This window comes from Hesperophylax consimilis, chromosome 31 (assembly GCF_061612785.1).
Source record: "Hesperophylax consimilis isolate HC1 chromosome 31, BYU_Hcon_1.0, whole genome shotgun sequence".
In the NCBI taxonomy this organism is placed as follows: domain Eukaryota; kingdom Metazoa; phylum Arthropoda; class Insecta; order Trichoptera; family Limnephilidae; genus Hesperophylax; species Hesperophylax consimilis.
In genome coordinates, this window is record NC_142866.1 from 5,084,975 (window position 1) to 5,105,737 (window position 20,763).

A 20,763-nucleotide genomic window follows, 5' to 3' on the forward strand; every position below is an offset into this window, starting at 1 on the left:
TTCATTATTTTAACGTCGATAGAGGTTGAAAGAAATTAGATTTTCAGTATTATACAAAAACATATTATAAATTTTAAATACACAATTTCTCAGTGGAAACTATTAAATTTTTCAGCAAAAATTGTCAAATTAAAAATTTATGAATTCTTTCATAAAATCTAAATCTAGTTAGTGCATATGGTTTTTTTTTCATTTGAACTCTCAAATGATGATAATATACAATAATATGATTTAACTCTGTATTTGGGGTGTGAACAACGTTGAGAGCTGAAAAATTGGGTTGACCTAGAAACTTGCATCAGAACGTACTAAAAATGTTAAATCGTCAGTGTCCCGTTCGGGAGAATTTAGTGGTCCAGACAAAATACAACTTTGAGTATATTATGTGAACAGATAGCAGTGGCCTAAAGTAGGCACATATGACTTTTTAGTGTTAAGCTGTGTTCTGTAGAATGTTAATTCCTAACGATTTCTTGGGTGTTCTTTTACCTACTATCTGAACATCTGCCCTGACGATGGGCATTTTAAGTTCTACCGAAACGTTCAATAATGAATAAGAAAGAAGCTTAACATTGCTAATTTCTAGAATCTTAATTTTTTTAATTTAAAAAAACTTTAATTACTTATTCATAATTGAATTTTTCGAACAATATTGTCGTGATGAATTTAAAGCTATTTTATATGTTAAATGTTATATGTTTACATGATAATATTGTTAAATTTTAATGCAGTGAAGATTTCGAAGTACGTAATTTTGTTGGTATTCATGAAAATTGATTATTTTCGAAAACAATTATAAGCATTCACAAAAAAATCCCATAAAAACAATCTTCTTTTACTACAATACATGCATTTAAAAATATATAATTATATACAGGGTGCTAAATCAGTAGGAATTGGACTGCTAAGATTGGGATTGGGCGGTTACTTGGTTGAGTGACCAGTGACGACATGTGAAAGATTTGTTTGAAATGATTAACATTTTTTTTTTAAATATTTAAAAAAAAATAACACTTCTAAAAAGTCACCGGAGACCAAAATTTCGTTATATTTATTACTCCAAACAATGTCAAGAATCACTAGTTAAAGTACGTCCCATAACATCCTATATATAAATATAGGATGTTATATATATATGAAGGATGTTGAGGAACGTACTTTAACTAGTGATTCTTGACATTGTTTGGAGTAAAAAATATAACGAAATATATATTTATAAATACTGATGTTACTGGAGTCAACCGCGCTAACAACTGAGCCAAATCCCGATTGAGTGGGACTGACATTTGTTTGATATCTTAACTGTTATAATATCATCCAATTAGAGAAAATGTATGTCCGCATGTGTATGCGTGACTACTACCAATAGTTTATAGAATGCATCGTCATCAACAATGAGTTTATCTACTGAGTTTCGACTCGAACGGATGTCGGGGAGTGGGTTAATTTTCACGAAAACTAAATCGAAATTCCATTAGATGTGTTTAAAAATGATTCGGACGCACTCTTTATAAATAAAAGTGCACGAACATAGGTATTATTATATTATTATTATATTTATTATTTGCCATTAAATTAAGCTGTTCTTCAAAAGGGAAAAAACAATATATTTAAAATCTGTCCATCGCATGAAGTAAGTTTTCTATTTTTAGTTTCGACGCACGAATCGGGCCGCTTCGATGATAACCAGTTTTTCCTGACTGCTTCGTGGCCCGTCTAACCAATCACAGCGCGACTTGTGTCCGCGAAGTCGGCTGCTCATTGGCTGCCCGTTTCCGCGGGAAATACAAATTATGTTTTCGAAGTCGTCAAAGAACACATACGAAAAGAACAACTTTTCTTAGTATAAATATATTAAAATTATGTACGTAGCTTCACTTACATGTATATTGTAATAAATGTATTTTATTTATGGACACATATTGCAGTAAATAAAAAACACTGCTGTACTTATAATATAATCTTTCTTCAGTGGGTCATGCATTTCGTGCATAATAAAGTATAGATAGATACTGTGAATAAATGCTTTGCTCTTACAACAAAATTTTTGCCACTTATATACTACAATACTTGTACTGAATTTTACTTCGATTTTCTTGAAAGGGCATTTTCTTCTTAGTGATCTAGAAGAATTTATTACAGGTTAGTTAGTTAGTTTTGTGGAAAGCTTTTTTAATTTAAACAAAAAAATTGTTTTCATTTTAAATACATAATTTGAAACCTTTTATTTTTGAATGTTCGGTTAGTACCTAATTATTTGAAATTAATGACACCCACGGATTGTACCTAATGTAATAATAAAACAGACAAGTGATGTTTGTTAAACATAATGTTATCGAATCTGCTTATCAAAAACGTGGATAAGAATTGACGTGTTTGCCGTAGTTTCCAGCAGTTCAAATGGACAATGAAATCCGTCTCTTCCCCTCCCGTGCATATCCTATACCGTCTCTATCTTGTTCAACCAACGAAGAGCGTGGCACATTCAACTACGTGAGGCTATTACCGTTACAAAATGAACACATGTTTTATACTGTGGTCTCTTTTCCGCGCGCTTGTGGGTTTGATGGAGGAAGGGTGACGGCATGAATTTGTGTAGTTTGAGTAGAAGGGTATTCTGTACAGATGTTGGACTACATTAATGGAAAACTTGAAGCGGGTTGCAGTCAGTTTTCGGTGTCGCGTTGATGAGTTGGTAGGCAAAGCGGTTGCTCTTCGCTATTCCAATTTATAAACTTTTAAAAAGTCCAGTTACGATGACGGGATTCGCTTCTCACGTGTTCCTGGCCCTCGCGCTGTTCGCTTGCGTCGTGAGCGGAGACAGCGACGCTTCCTCCAAGAAGTCCAGCGATGGGCTGAAGGTGGACGTGGTAAGCGTCCCGGACGGCTGCGTGGTCAAATCCAAGCAGGGCGACATGCTGACGATGCACTACGTAGGGACCCTGGTGGACGGAACCAAATTCGACTCAAGGTAAGACAAACTAACCTTTTACCAACTTCCTAACTAAACTTAATAAAACATGTGTCAAATAAATTTAATGTATTTTTTTTCTTTTTTGCGTTTCGATAACTGAAAGTCACACTGATATCAATATTAAAATAAAATAATAGTGAGTTGAGCGATTAGCCGCTGTCGCATTGTAAACAGCTCACTAGTACCACATGGAGTCGGCGATCTTTCCTGGTCCCGTTTGATTGTGAAACCTTCTCTTGTCTCTCGCCGGCCGCACAATCCGCGCCGGTTACGCGAATGGAAAATAAATCACAATTTCGATAAAAATCATGTCTTTCAGGTTTAAACTCAAGTATTGTTTGTAGATCCATCGAGGAAACTGGTTTCCGCTTAAGTTTTCGAGTAAAGTAGATAAGAGTTTTTTTTAAAGATGACTTTGTAAGGATGTAATAGTTTTTCTTAAAAGTTATGAGTCAATCATTCTGGAAATCGTATTTTATGATTTGTTTATTCCGACACTGTAGGCTCACTTTAATAAATCGTAAAAAAGCAAGTTTTATTACTTCATTTATAGAGAAGTTAACGGCTATTTATTTAGAATGTTTATTTGAATATTCACCTCATTTATTCTTAAATTACAGGTTTGTTCGCCTTTCTTATTCTTTTTTATTTTATTTCACCTCATTCGAGTAGGTATTGGCATCGGTCGCAGCACGATTTATGGTTAGTTCATTTTTTTATCTTATCTTAACAGAAGGTAAATGTAAAAATACGGCATCATCAATGATAACGTAAAAATACGATGAGTTTGTTCAATTTTTAATTGTATCTTTAGGCGTAAATTAATGATACGCCAAATAATTGTTTAACCATTGGTAACAATATATTCAATGTAAGTTACTTACATTGAATACACCGACAAGTTTATTGGTGACCGATATGTTTTGACGATGATAAACTAAAATTATAACCGGTTATTAATATCTAATATATATGACTTACATAGTCACTAAAATATTAATAATTTACATAAAAGAATTAAGTGAAGTTGAAGTATAATAAATATTAATGAGAATTTATTTAGAGAACACTTATGACGTAGGTAAACCAGTGGGCGCAAACTTAAATATTAAAATAGGCAATTTAATGTTTGTCAAGGTTCAAGGTAATAAAGTAATCGGTTTATTTGGAAAAATTATACTACCTGTTAAAAATGGAACACGTTTTTAATGATAATTTTCTACTGATTGAAAATCATAAATTTGTATTTATGTCCGAGATTTTTACTTTTTTAACAAGCTTTTAACTACCCACCTAAAATATTCTAATTCCATTTTTCTTTTCAAAACGACAATTAACTTTAAATGAAGCCATCTAATAAAATATAGTCCATAAGTATTTATCATATTATGGCTAGAAATAATGTCAATGGACTCTGCAGGTGTGGCTAGAAAAGGTGCTAGAAATCAGATGATATGTAACTAACCATTCGATAACTTATTTGCCACGTTCATAACTATTAAATATATTTACTTAAGAAGTTTTGGCAAATATATAGATTGGTTCTTGCATCGATGCATTTTGAATTGTTTTTTTGCAATTGGGAAGCAGAAATGATATGAAATGACAGAAAACACTATAAAGCACTGCTCTCATATTTATTGTGCTATTTGCTTCCCCAACAAAAAACTCTAAATTCCATCATATTCAACTGGTGCTTTCACGCAACGTGCAAGCACTAACATAAGCTCAGTGACTAAATAAAGCATTGAATTAATCTGAAAGCTGCTGATCATTCAATTAGTTCAAATAGCAAAACTATAAAGCTGAATAGCGTTGAATACATTTTGAGTAGAACGTTGTTAATTGAAATCTCAACCTAAATAGGCAAATTCCATATATTATAACTCTCATTAATTATCATCAACATTTAATTTTACAATAATAATGCCAGTAAGCTGTGCCTTCCAAATTATTTTTGTGCACGAAGATGTGTTTATTTTCTAGTGGCGAAGTTGTTTATTCTCATTATTGTCCTGACTCCGGAGACTTGAATAAACATGAGCTATTTCTATAAATAATTCCGACTGTTTTCTAATAAGGCAGCCAATTTTGAGTTGATGTTGTAAATTCATGCAGATATCTGATGAATATTGAAGTTACTAGTGATGACGCGATGACCGCGAAGAATTCATATTGCAATAATGACCCCTGTACAGATTATTTAAATATTTTTAATAAAAGTGTCATAATAAGAAAATTGTATTTGGAATAGTTCAGATCAAAATACATGGGCGCATAGATTATTTGTTTGAGATGAACATAGAGCGATGACGCGAGAATGTTGGTAGATTTGTTGCGGTGGCGAAGGTGGTGGCGGTGGTAGTAACTGGGATGAGTGAAAAAGCCGAACCAGTTGCAAGGAACGGAATGAAAATAGCTTTCTATGGAAAAAAATACCTAACCAAAAAGCACCCAATATAGATTCGTCAAAAAGAAAGCGAGTTTCTCTGATAATAAACACATTTTTCCTCGTTTTCGATTGCGATTTCTCCGCGTGTTTTGTATTTGCCATTTTTTGTTGTTTTGTTTAGCCGAATAACAGTGACCTCTTTTATGCGAGTAGGTAACTGTATTCTAGAGTCAGTAACTGCTTACATAACTGCATATTTGTAAGAGATGAACATATTTTAGTATCTTATTTTATTTTAATGCAAGTAAACTCTTTTCGAAGATCCAGTATTTTTGTAAATAAAAATCAACCCGTAAAAACAATGTTTACTACTCATTATTTCTACATAAATACATCTATTTTTGTAAATATTTTAAATTATATTTTTTTTTGACTGAGGATTGAACCTTCCTCCCTAAAAAATCACGCTTAAAACTGAGACAAATCCCAATTGAATAGGACCAACATTTATTTTGTATGCTAACTTCTGTAATGTCGTTCAATTTCAGAGAAATATGCGCATGTCCGCGTGTATGCGTGATTGACACCAAAAGTTGATAGAATGCTTTGAAGTGTGTTCATTTCCACTTCCAAGAATCCAATTCATTAATATATTAATCCAAGAAAACAAAAGGGAAATTCAAATAGGTGTTTAAAAAAAATCGACAGTTTCCTTAAATTTTGTAATAAAATGGGACATTGTAATTTTTATATTATTCAGTTTCGGTTAGTGCTAATTAATTTTAATAATTTTGGAAAATATTCTTTCTAAAATACCAAGTAAACACATCGAAGACCTTAGTTAAAGATATTGAGTACATAAAATATTGCATGAAGTGGTAATTTGTACAGTCAGCAAAACCTAATGACTGCCAAACATAGAAAACATCTTACCGTTCCTTAAAATGCAAATACCGTAAGTTCGGTACAGTTAAACGAAATATCGATAAAAGTTTTTTTTGGTGAGGTGCCTCACGCCCGAAGAAGTCAAGTAATACGGAATACCTATGGATGCCGTTATCTTCACGTCTTCACCAGCGTGACTCGTGGGTCGTGTTGAATATTTTTGAATATTTCCTCCTTCGTTAGTAAGTAAAATGGCCTTCTTCCTGTTCTCAGGTGCGAATATTATTCTTATCTCTCCGCCAAATATCCAGAAATTAAATTGCTTTTGTTAAAGTTTGTTAAATCGACGAATGTGCATTCTCTCTCATATTAGTCGTTCATAGATTCACAGGCAATAGAGGAAACCTCACGCGTGGTCCGGGGATATTTGTTCTATCCGTTGCTGCATTTATTGAACTGTCTACTAGAATGCTGACTAGATTGTATGTTAAAATTGATTGTGTGTTTGACGTAATTTAGAACTCCCCTGACTGATGCGAATTTTATATTTGTAAAAAACACGTTTTGTTGCTGTTATATTATTTGATTTGCCGTTCGTAATTTTCCTTGCGCGAATATTTTCCGTGGCTTCGTCGGGAATTTTGTAAAATCGATGCCTGAGTGACTCGATGCCTGACATGTTTTTACAAAAGTGCATTATTTAATATTTCGGCCACAAAACCACTCACGTGTGCATGCAGCGATTTTAATTCAGGATTCAGCGAGAACACAATTAAAAAACTGAGAACCTGGACATTTAGGTACTTACTTATTTGCAATAATACTCGTAGAACAGTCTCTAAAAACAAAGTTTCTCATTGAAACGCCTTTCAATTATTGTATGAATTCATCAAGGTTGTTCAGCATTGTTTACTTAGTGGAAAGAAAATTGTAATTTTTGATACCTATAATATATTGGTGCATACTATAATATATAAATTATATTTTTTTAGATTTGGGTATTGTAATAGGTAAGGAATATGGGTTGAGAGAATATACAATATGAACATTCACAACTTTGAATGTAAAACCAAATCTGGGGGAACATTTGTGGTAGAGTGTTCAATTTGCTAACGTCACTGAAAGATATTTTAGTATTATATCATACTTTTATATCAGCACTATCCATTTAAGATTGATTGTGATAGTATATTGTATTCAGTACCCACATACACAGGTACCTACATAAAACTGAAATATGATTGTTGAAATCACTTGTCTAAATAATAACAAAACTTGAGATTATTTATTTATTTATATATACGCCTAAAAAGGAATATAAATATAATTGAACTTATCTCATAGGAATTGACCCGTCGCGCGTCGGCGGCATTTATTTTTACTCGGGAGATGTTTTCAATTTGTATACATATTTCAGGCGAATAATTATAGCTTATAATAATTTGTTATCCTTTGTGAGATGCACACAAAACCTTGTCTTATAAACACTACTTTATCATTAAAAAATAAAATGTATGTTGCTACACCTACATATTACAGAAGTCGATAAAACATATTTGTGTTGGTATTATATACTCGTATTACGTCGACTTAAAATGTAACAATGCGAATAAAACTTAAGTCATAATTCGCATCAATATTTGATTACATTACTTATATAGTCTCAATTTACCATCATTTAGTGATCTACCTTTACGCACTACTGACACGGAGTAATACGGAAAGAAGGTACCAACATTGGTTACTTGTTTACGCATCGACAAATTACATCCAGTTCCAAATTAATAAAAATATTATCAAAAGATTCAACCACGATTAGCCATTAGGTACTATTTTAAAATTTAAAAATATAGTGCTAGTGGCTTCTCATATTATACGATCGAATCATTATAAAATATGTTAATATAATTTCTTAATTTGACTTATTACTATACTACAGATTGCTACTTATATTATATTTATATCTCTTTGTTTTTTCATACTTTTAACCTTACTTACTATTTACTGATTATACCATTATACTTACATTTATTTTGTTGCATTCCTTATGTTGCTGTACTATTCTCTGTAAATTAATATATGAATGGCACATGTTGTGCCGTATATGTGAAATAAATAAATAAAGCTTGTTTCAAGTATGATAACATGTTGTACTGAATTTTAGAAAAAACCTTTATAATCAGTCCATTGATTAAATGTCGCATTCTTTATTCCTGTCTCCAACTACGCGGTTTATGGAATGCACTTGTACAGGGCTTTTAAAACGGTCAGATTGAAAATTAGATTTTCTGCCTTTGAAAATAGAATTTTCAATGAAATAGTATACTTGGTCGTGTTGTTCTATCAAGAGAAAGCAAAAATAACAATTCCAGGTAAGATTTGGCCAGATACGGCAAGACTTTGAGGGCCTTCGTTCGGTTTTCTATACTTAGCACTTCGGCGATACGGTTGTATGTATCTTGGATTGAGCATTAAAACGGAAACTTTTGCGAATGTGAGAGGGAGGAATTTTCCAGAGCTAAAAGGGAAGTGACGTTGAGGCAAGCGAGGTGAAGCCAGAACGATGTGATTTGCAATTCTCTCGTATGCCGTTACTACTGTGACATTTTGAATTTTAAATTACTAACTTTATTTTAGGGCAAAATTGGCTTACTTCCTCACTACCCGCATGCGCAATACCAGAATGACGTTAGCGTGTTGAAACATACGTACCTACATATACATATATTACATACTGCCTGCTCAACAGCTATGTGGAGCATCCGTTTTGCAAAATGTGTACATTTAAATTTAATTATTTCGTTATGAACCGGGTGAACGATATGACATGTCATTATAAATAACGGGCATATTTGGTTAAAAGTATGATAAAATGTGCATGACATCTCGATCCTTGTAACGTATTTCGTTTGACCTCTGTTTTCTAGAAAAAATAATAATCATATCCCAATGAATCAGAAAGTTTAAAACAATCATGTCGGCGATTCTAGATTATCTCCCCATATCAATAATAAGCTTTGAATTCTTCAGTAACAGCCTTGCTTGCATCTTTCCATCCATTGCATTGCTTTAACTTTTTTATAATTGTTTGACCACGTTTCGCATCCACGTTTTAATTTTCATGCATTTCTATGCGCCGCCCCAGTATTCATGTGTTAGCATTGTAAGCATATCAATTAACTTGCCAAATAATACAGGTTTGCTTGCCCCAGGGCGATCTTGAACCGTGGATACTTGTTGCCCTACTTTTTAAAACGATGTCGTGATGTCTGAAACCAACTCAATAACAGCCTCCGGCTTAATCGTGACAAATGTGTGTGTTGCCACGAAATTATCATGCTGTTTTATGTTCGAAGAACTTGCTTTCTTGCTTACACTTCATACGTTTAATTGCTGCGAATAAAAAAGAGATTAAGTTATAAACCATTTATGATTCGTAAATAGAAACGCGTTCATTGGTAATTGCATTATCAATATCTTGAAATTGATATGTTTATATTGTATATATATCATATATGAGTACCGTACAAGAGTCCCAAGTCAGTGAACTTATGGCATCCTCATTTATTGAATATTGTGAGGCTGAATTTAATGGGGGGGAATGGGGAACCATTCAGATATGGTCACCGAATACGGCTAAAGCCATTTCAAGCAACGTTTCGATTCTGAAAAGTGATCTTTAATCAGGGCGATATCAAAAGTATCTGCCACTCTGAACGTGTCGCAAATTTCAATATATAATATTTTTAATGAATAAATTGTGAAATAACGCAATAATCAAATAAAATATACTTAAAACTGTGACCTCCGGATTCGTAGCCAAGGATCGTAACCACTCAACCATGGAGGCCGGCAAATAAATATAATATATTCATTAATTTAGGGGATAATACATTCTGTAGTGTTTGTGTAAACTATATTTAAAAAACATATAAATATGTACTCGAATGTATTTATTTATTATTTATTTCACGCCTATTAAGGCTTTTACATACATGTATTTATAAAAAATATTTACGAAATTATACACGAAAATATTGCAGGAAACGACTTTTTAAAACAATTGCAGAAAAATAAATATAAAGTCCAAATATCAAACTTGATCTACACAGCATGCAGGCACAAAACATAAAAAATCCAAAATATTTTTTTCTGTTTCAGTTGACAAAATTATTATGTGTATTATGTGTATACACCAGATATAAATATTGTAATCTTAAATCATAATCATATTAATTTATTAAACTACCCCCACTTGCCGAATAGACCCTAAACCTTCACTTCGCAACTATGTATGTATAATTGACTTATCCGACGTCAGGGGTCTTCAAAACAGGTTATCCGAGCCAGTCGCCGTCCCGCGCTCATCAACGGGCTTACCTAATTAGCCTCTGGCTTCTAAAAATATTTTTAAACGCGACTTCAGGTCCGCCGAGCCTCTTCATGTGCTCGACCTCGTAATTAACCGATTTTATGTCACTCGGAAATAACGCCAACTTTTAGCCACACTTATCATAAGTGTGTTAGCTATGACTCCTATAAATTTACTTCCCGGTTTCGCTCGATTTTCGACACTCAAAAATCTTTTATCTTATTGAATAATGATAATATGTCAACTTGTCAATTTTATGACAGATATTTCATGACATTTTTGGACACACATTTTCGACCAATAAACCATGATAATAAATAAGACAATAGATATAATCTTTTGATATATATCTGAACTAAATGAAAATATCAAGCGATTAATTTTATATTTATTATAAAATAACAAATTATATATTTGTTTTTAATTAATATATACATGTCTCGATAATGGTGACCGGATAACTCATCAAAATGACAATTCAACACACCTATAGAAAGTGTTATAAAGTTATGAAAAGTGATGAAACAAAAAGTAGGTTAAATAGGTTACATATGTAACTCTTTAACCTAGTTTTTGTTTTATCACTTTTGATGACTTTATATCATTGAAACACGTTGATTATTTTTATTAAATAGTGAACCAAGTTAATTATCATTATTCAATTAAAATAACGATACAAAGAGAATTTGGCAATATTGAAGAAGTGATATCTAAATTGTCTTAAAATTTCAACGTTCATTTTCCAGTTCTGTGAAAGATTTTTTCAAGTTCTGTTTTAATTTCAGTTTTGTCAAGCAACTAGCCTATAATGATATAATAACAGAACTTGAATAGGACTTTCACAGAACCCGGAAATGAACGTTGAAATTTGATGAATTGTTCAAATTCTCCGAAACAACCCGTCCTTAATTTCATCACGCCTGACCTCAACCTTAACGGTAACCGGATAAATTATCACAATGATTATTCATCACATCTTTAAAAAGTTATATACAGTCATGGAAAGTGATGAAACGAAAACCTTATTAACTGGGTTATGTAGGTTAGGTTATAAAAATAATTTTTTTCATCGTTTCTAATCTTTATATCACTTTTTAAAAGTGTGTTGAATTGTCACTGTGTTGAGTTACCATGGAACCAATTTTAACATACCTAACTGAATTGAAAAATACAGAAAAACCCTGATTTTTTTTCCGATGTTTGCTGAATGTCTTACAGTGTACGTGTTACTTACCAATGTAAGTGTTATGTTCAATAATCAACAGAACGTATAGATTTTTTTCTTGTAAACAACCTTATTTAAGTGCACGGAAAAATACCTTCAGAGAAATAATAATCTCGGAATATGTATATAGATATATCTAAATTACTTGGAGGTTGTTATAGAAAATTAAAATTACTGCTAGGCGAGAATGTAAAGTCGATATTATTATTAGAAAATTTAATTCAATCCCAAGGGGCGGAGGATTTGTAAAAATGACAGGTAAAATTTATCAGGGTAAATAGGCAGAGTTTTGTTCTCATGAAATTGCTGTTTCCGCCACTTTTCGATTTTACAAAATTACAGGAAAATTACTCAAAGCCTACTCTGTCGCAAGGTTCAGGCTCTAACATCAATATTATTTTTATATCAAAGTAAAATCAAAACTAAATACAATAGAAGCGTGATTTTTTTCTCCGTTTGATCAAAAATACTATTTTCTAGAAACTAAATTGACTTTTTAAAGTTATCGTTATGGATGTTATTAAAATGAACGAGCGTACGAAGTGAGCTTAGAAAGCACGTTTTGGTTGTAGATTAAATAGACTCTTTCAAATTCCTGCCAAATAAAAGCTTAAAGAGTAGGGGTTATATTTATTGGCGATGTGCTGATCGACATGGCGCAGGATTCGCCCTAACCGGCTCCTGAAACTTTTATGAGGCGAAATATTTCATACTTCTGGTATGTAACTACATCAGTAACATCGGCTTTGGTTTACTGTTATCATACGAAAACCAGTATTATTATAATGCAACTTAATGTTATAACTTATAACAATAATAATTGTAATGCAAAATGTAAACTAAATAATCACATAGATTTTTCTCATGTATACGATTATATACTAGTATACCAATAATTAGTACATACTCGTATACTTATCAATGTTTATGACGTAGGTAACTTAATAATTGGAATGCAAAATGTAGACTAAAGAATCACATTGAAAAGTATACGAATATATACTAGTATACTAATAATTAGTATATACTCGTATACTTATCAATGTTTATAACGTAGGTAACGTAATAATTGTAATGCAAAATGTAAACTAAAGAATCACATTGATAAGTATACGAGTATATACTAGTATACTAATAATTAGTATATACTCGTATACTTATCAATGTTTATAACGTAGGTAGCTTAATAATTGGAATGCAAAATGTAAACTAAAGAATCACATCGATAAGTATACGAGTATATACTAGTATACTAATAATTAGTATATACTCGTATACTTATCAATGTTTATAACGTAGGTAACTTAATAATTGGAATGCAAAATTTAAACTAAAGAATCACATTGATAAGTATACGAGTATATACTAGTATACTAATAATTAGTATATACTCGTATACTTATCAATGTTTATAACGTAGGTAACTTAATAATTGGAATGCAAAATGTAAACTAAAGAATCACATTGATAAGTATACGATTATATACTAATAGGTATGTAGGAAGGTTATTCGTATTCAAAAGGATAATAAATTATTACGGTACATATGTCATAAACAGTATTTTTTATTTATTCATAGATAATGAAGATTAGTTTTTAAAAGAGCATTTTTAAAGAAATTAACTTAATTTAATTTTTTTTTTCTTAATTATATCCTCGTTAATATTTTGTAAACCATACGTAGCAATAAAGATTTCTACTATGTTTTAATATTAGAAAAAAATGTAGTTGGTAGCTGCTTATTTATTAAAAAGTGTATGGTTTTACAAAATTGATCGAAAATCTTACAGACTTTCTAACGGCAGGGTCATATGTGGAATGTGGATAGCGAATTTAATCCAGATTAATATATTTCTACTTCAAGTCCTTTCTATTCTCAATAATGCTCTGATAATACTAAATCCCCTGTACACGGGTTAGGGGAACATGCGTCCATGCAACTGAAGGATAATATGCTAATAATTACTACATTGAGTCTTTGTGATTGCAGAGAATTAATCTATTTAGTTTTTTTCCAAACACATTATAGAACATAGACAGGATTTATTAATGAATGTGGTACACACACGCTTTAAATGCTTCGAATTAGATTCCTGTCGGGAAGTTTTTTTTTTAAATTACCATACTAAATTCCGGTTGTGAGTCGTTGGGACCATGCCATCCCCATTTAGGAAAACTTATGAACTGGAAGGAGGCGGGGTAGAGACAATTGAAAAAAAATAGCGGAATTTTTGGAAGACCCATGTTATGTAACATTTTGAAACTTGAAGGTACTAAGGGTATTTTCAACTTTTGGGTTTTTAAAATTCGATCTCCATTGAGGAAGCTACAACTCAAAAATGTGTATATTCTTGGTATACCTTATATTGTAGGTAATAGGCATTAACATCACTTGACAAACGAAATCTAGAAACGTTCGATTTCAAGCACAAAACTGATTTTTATTTATTTTGTAAATAATGTTACAAGAAAGATAAAAAGTTAATAAAGTAAAACTGTCACAGATAATCTTAGCTATAATACTGTATTTTTTTAAAGTGTATCTTTTATGCGTTCATACATTTCTATTGAAAAAACATATTTTTTAGTAGTTTAAATTTAAATTTTTTTATTGAGTAATTTATTTTTTATTTGTATTCCACTCAAGCGAAACGATAGGAAAACCTTCAATTTATCTAAAACATATTTTTTGGTGTTCACAATGTACAACAATTCGTTATAAAGATTAATCAAAATAGTGATTTAGCTTAAGCTTCGCCTTAAATGCGAAAACTTTTTTAAATTCACCAAAATGAGAGTTTTCAATGTTTTTTACCAGACCATGGTGCATTTTAAGTTGGCAGCATTCCGTTTGGTAATACTTAAGGAGTTCATCGATTTATATTATAATCTATATTTGTCTTCAAAAGCTCTAGCTGAGAGTCATCCACGTAGTGGGGATAGTTTATCCTGATCCTGCCATATTCCCCCCCACCCTTCCTAACACACACCTTGGTTATCAACCCCAGAGCAACAAGTAGGCAGTGAGCTACCTTATGTGCATTGTTATCTTTGTGAAGGGTGACTTACTGTAATTACTATGAAGCAAGTGTACTATTATTTACTAACATAATACTTTTTCTTCAGGATTGTGATAGATTAAACCGCGAAAAGTTAGTGAAACCACGGCATCCAAAGACAGAAATTAGGGGTACGCGTTGGGGAAGATGGTGTGTATTTACTGAGTATGCTTTTCTAGTCACTAAACATAGCTTAATCCATTTACAGGAACGCTTTTTTCCTAGATGGTGTTAAATTCGGGTAGATTCCGAGAGAGTACCTTATGATCATTTATGAAATTAATTAGTCAATGCTTATGATAGATTACTATGTAAATATTTTAATTATTTTTAAAAATGTGAGATTTCAATTGCAACTACAGAAGGTGATGTAGCATTTCCATTGTATCTCCATGACCAAAGGTAGGGTGTGCGCAGTTTTCTTTAAGTTAAGTAATATTTAACAATGGCCAATGTCATATAACCCTGATTTTTTAAACCATTTAAATCAATGAGCATACAAGTTTCATACCTATTTGTATATCATTTAATTTTTTTATCGTTCGGTTTTATTAAGACGCACATAGTTTTTCAGCCTTTATGGATTACATGACACAATGAATTATTTCAATGATTAAAAATTTAATTCATTTCAGCATTTATTGCATAACGCTATATTGCACGGTTAACAACAATGTTGATAACAATGATCAATCAACAGTACAGTGATTTATACAGTATTTGAATTTCCGATAAGAACAATATTGGTGATGTGATTAAAGTAGGTACTTTAAACGAACCTACAGTTTAAAAATTTATCTACCGTATCGATAAATATTTATTAATCTTGTGTGTTTTCTCGTAACACTTCTGGTGATGTATTAGAATTGTGATGGATAATTTAAAAAATATATATTTTCAATCTGAATAAAATAAATTTGACTCTTCTTTTTTCAAAGAACTCGAATTTCGTAACATTTTTTTAAAAAGAAAGACAAAAATTCCCGGGTTACGAATAATCTGATAATAATTTGAAAATATCCTACTATCATTAGAGTAAGAGGAAAATGTTGCTTGTGGCGTTATGGAAAACATATCCAGCCGAAGAATTGAACTCACGACGCCTGGATGGGACTCATATATCGACGATGTTTTATAGCTGTTCATTTGTTAAATCATCAATCATTGTTGAATTTAATTAAACATGTTACAGAAAACTGAAGCATTGGTATCAAATCACGTTAGAATGAAACATTGTTACATTTTAAAATTTATTCTATTCGAATAATCTAATGAGTATAATCTCAAATTGTAATATTTAATTATTGAAGACAATATTAGTGATTCTTAAATGAAAAATTGAAACAGTAAAATGAGATAAAGTTACTGTCACATAATGAGTAATAATCAAAAATTTAATCTTAATGTCTCCAAATGAATTTAACCTGAGTATTGTATAATGTCAATTTAAAATTAGTAATCCATCTCTGAAGTGAACTTGTTGACGTACAAGTTGATACCGTGTTGAGATTGGTTCCATTCGATATGCATAAGTCGATCGGTTAATATTATTATATACGGTCATGCCTGATCAACGGCCGTGCAGCGGGTCTGCTTGCATACCACGTGGAAGATTTACTAAGCAGGCAATCCAACCGGTTGAACTCTCAACGGGAAGTTCAATATCGAAAGACTTTCTAGCCAGTTCGTCGGATCCTCCGGTGGGCACATCATAATAGGGGTGACACCATTTATTCGAAAATTCGATAAAGTTGCATAACGGTTTCTGTCTCTTTTGACCCCGACGTTCTGTATTGCTGGTGAGATGGTGAGCTCACTTGCTATTATTTGCGGTGAGCAACACGGTGTCGTTTAGCACTGCGCGACTTTCCTTTGCTGATGGCGGTCAAATGTTTTCTTCGGGTACTTGGATGTAAATTATGGCCGATTTCAGCACAAGTATACACAACTTATACAGTAGGAACGCAACAAGTAGGTGCTTAACCAAAAATAGAGTATTTATTTTAACTTTGTACCTAGTTCAAGTAGAAGCGAATAAGCTAGCTTCCCTCTCAACGTGTAAATGAAATAGTATTTACGCTTCGTGTCGCGCCTATACCAACGTAAAACCAGGTCAATATAAGTTTCTAGAAATATATTTTATAATATCTCCATAGAGGCTAAAACCAGTGGCGGCCGGTGATCAAAATATGTGGGGGTTCACCGGAGAACAACATTAAGTCTCTCTACTAGACCTATTGTTCTTAATATATTCCACATTCAAAGACATTTTTATTAAAAAAAACATCATAAGTTGGTATAACCTGCAATTGATATACCTAATTAACAATTGATATATTTATATGATCGATAAAACCTGCAATTAAACTTCAAAACTTTCGCAGAGCAAAAAAGGTTTTAAATTCAACAGACAATGCCCGACAACGGCGACAACTGACTAAACTGATAACCGCTAATCTGAACATCACTCATCTCTTAATGACATGTTTTATCTTGAATGCTTGAAAAAGAGCAGATGGTAAATTGAAGACTCGATATCGATAAGAATATCACACAGTTTTAGTTTAACTTTCTACTGAACAAACCGTTCCTTTTGATGTGGTGGTATAGCTCCGGACGCCGTCCTTGATATGGTAATATTTTCAAAGAATATTATGTACCCACGCTTTCGACTGTTCCACAGAATATGCGAACAAAGCAGTCAAATTTTGGATCGCAATCGAAAACGAACTGCTACTAATATAGGCACAAGTCACAGTCGGTCTGCAAGTTAAGCGCGCATAATAAATAGGTACCTTTTGTATTAGATATTATAAACGAACCGAATTTCGTATTGTGATTAGCCATGACTGAAATTTTTTTGGTTGTTCGGCGCTCGGGAGCACATATTAGCTGGCCGCCCCTGGCTAAAACATCATAGAATTTCATATTTAACGTCTTACCAACATTTTATAAATTCATCTTCAATACGACTATCAATAGGTCCTCAAAGATTTCAGTGGATACTTGAGTAATAATTTTTAAAAAAGTTGACTTCAAGCTTGATTGTAATCTTTTCAAGTGTTTATCAATTGATAAATTAAACGAAAGATAGATACGTATTTTTTACAGCTGCTACTTCATATTTTCAGTCACTTTATAAATACCACGTACGGTTTATTAATAGACCCAAACTGTGGCGTTCATGAATGTACCTTTGCCACCGTTAAGTTTTACAAACAATTTATTCGTTGGCATGTAATTTATAAGAATACTTCAGGTTAATTATAAGAACGTAAAACATTGTAAATGAAATGAACAATATGGATTTCCCACGAAAGATCCATTTACAAAGTGAGTAATCTGATAGTATTATTGTCCCAGCGTCTGGACGGTGTAGGCCCTCTGATTGGTCAAATTTAAATTGTCTGTTTCGGGTAATTTGAATATTAAGACACAATTCCATACTAAAATAGGATCGCCTCATAATAATACGAGATTTCTTCATAAGCATCGTTTCTGCTCATATAATTTTTGGATAATATCGAAGAAAATATGTTTTAGAAAGTTCATAATCCATTGGATTAATTACATTACAATGAAAATTCTCCACAGTTACGTGATTATGTTTGACGTTTATAAAAATTCACGCGTTTCTTCAAGATGGCCGACAGAGCGCACCTCTGGCGGTTTAAAAACGAACCAAATGCCTGGCGCGAATATTTAAATATGCAGCTAACAATACTTGACTACTTATCATTAACAAGCGTTTTATAAGAAGATTTCTTCTGGAAGCTTATCACTTTGTAATGGCATTTATCATTATTTTTTATATTTTTTTTCTTATTAATTATATCTGATTTTATATTGGCATGTTTTCTAATTTCTAAAATTGCAAAATTATTTATTTGCGATGCTTTATATCCTGAGTGAAGTATTTTAAGACCTGAATTTTTATCGAAAGTGTGATCATTATTTAAAAGATTATTTGCAAACTCAGATTCACTATTTCCATTTATAGCCCTGCGATATTCTTTAGTTCTGACTTCAAAGTTTCTATTGGTTCTACCTTTGTAAAAGAAATTACAATCATCTCAATTGAGTTTTTAAACTCCTGTTTTTTTTGTTTGAATTTTGCTATCATTATTATTAAGAATATATTTCTTCATTGTTATTAGTGTAAAACGCCAGTTGAATGGTACCAGGATTGTTTGTATATATAATTTTAGAAGTATCGTTATCCACAAACAGAATTCTACGCCATTGTTTATTTCTATCTTTAGAAAGACCGTTTGAAGAGAATGTGTTTAATTTTTTTATTTAGTATTTCAACTATCAATTTATTAGAATAACCGTTATTAAATGCTATTTGTCTTATGAATATATTGTTTTATGGTTATATGCTATTTGTTTTTTTCAGGTCTTAAAATACTTCACTAAAAATAATTTTGAAATTTTAGAAATGAGGAAACATATTAATATAAAAGCAGATATAATTAACAATTTTTTTTTTATAAACTCTCTTTTAAATATTTTCCCACTCAACTGGTCTTTCCCGTCTAACGATATTGTAATTCCTAATTATTATAAACCCAGCCTACTCTTACTCCTCCCCCCTCCTTCCACTTCTTCTTTCCCAATTGCAATCTATATTTAATTTTTGACTTCGGTGTATACACAATAAAATGTAAACATTATATTTATTTATTTATTGGACAATTTGCATAGCGCCGATTTTGTGAGATATCACCTCAGGGGCGCTATATTGTAATAATCTACCTTTATATATAGATTCTTACTCTCCTGATGAAGGTGTATATATAATCTAGCTTTAAACTTTATTAGATACAGTAACAGTTGTAGGTAAAGAATTACCACCAGTTGGAGTAAAATTAACACCTTTTAATTAAAGCGACTGCTAATGTCATCGCACAATTACCCTCCTTTTATTCATAAACACGGGTACAATTAATCAATATGTAATAATCTATTATTTAAGTCAACTTTGTTAAAACTATCTTTAATTGTGACAAACTAAACGATATTGATTCAACTTATAGACATTGACGGTTGTAACACATATTTAAGCACTGCAAGTCTCCTATGAGCTAATTATATTAGGTACGATAACAGTTAATATCAGTTGTAGACATGTAGTCAATAATAGTGTTTCATTTGAAATAATCCATCACAAATACGTAAAATTTCATTTATTCAAACAACTGTCATTCTTATTATGCGTAAATTTAGAATGTTATTATTAATTAACTCCTTCCTGTTCCGTGTTTTAACAATATATATACTTACCCTCTCTCTGTGAATGTTCTATTATCTATCTATTAAATGTAACTGTTGTTAATATCACTTAAAATGGGCGAAGCCCAAGCAAGAGCCGCCCGCAGGGCCTAGCAGAAAAAAACCCGCGGAGCGGGTTTTTAACTGCTATCTTGATTAATGCTTTAACAAACTCTTTTTATTGTTTTACTTAAAACTGCATCTGACGCATGTGTGCGGCTAGGTCATCGTTTATTCCTGAATTTGCATCTTCAAATAAAAAAAAAATTATCAGCGTTGGTGTATTATAATATATTATGTATTTATATTTTTAAATTGATAATGATAATGAGCTTTGTAGAGGAATATTATTACTAATTTATTAAATATATATATTAACTTATTGCCTTGTGTCATTTTCTTTTAACCAATGCAGATTTACAGTGATAACAGTATGTAAAATAAAATAAAATATATACACATAAATAGAGAAGGGACTCTCTTTAAGTTTATTTTGGAGGAGCACGAAGAAAAATGACTATTGCTAATTTATTAAGAACCTCTTCAAATTATTGGTAATAATGAATTAACAGGTTTCCCGAT

General features: G+C 31.7%; 2 protein-coding genes across 3 annotated transcripts in view; one reads left to right on the forward strand and one right to left on the reverse strand.

Annotated features, from left to right (window-relative positions):
* The window catches only part of MESK2 (misexpression suppressor of KSR 2), a 292,886-nt gene that overhangs the window by 228,713 nt on the left and 43,410 nt on the right, over nucleotides 1-20,763 (reverse strand). The window lies entirely within an intron of this gene.
* Fkbp14 (peptidyl-prolyl cis-trans isomerase Fkb14) overlaps nucleotides 2,675-20,763 on the forward strand; it is a 78,525-nt gene continuing 60,436 nt past the window's right edge. Inside the window, exon 1 of the mRNA XM_089649914.1 lies at nucleotides 2,675-2,971. Coding sequence (XP_089506040.1) covers nucleotides 2,757-2,971 — 215 coding nt within the window. The 5' untranslated portion in view covers nucleotides 2,675-2,756. The remainder of the gene's footprint in view (nucleotides 2,972-20,763) is intronic.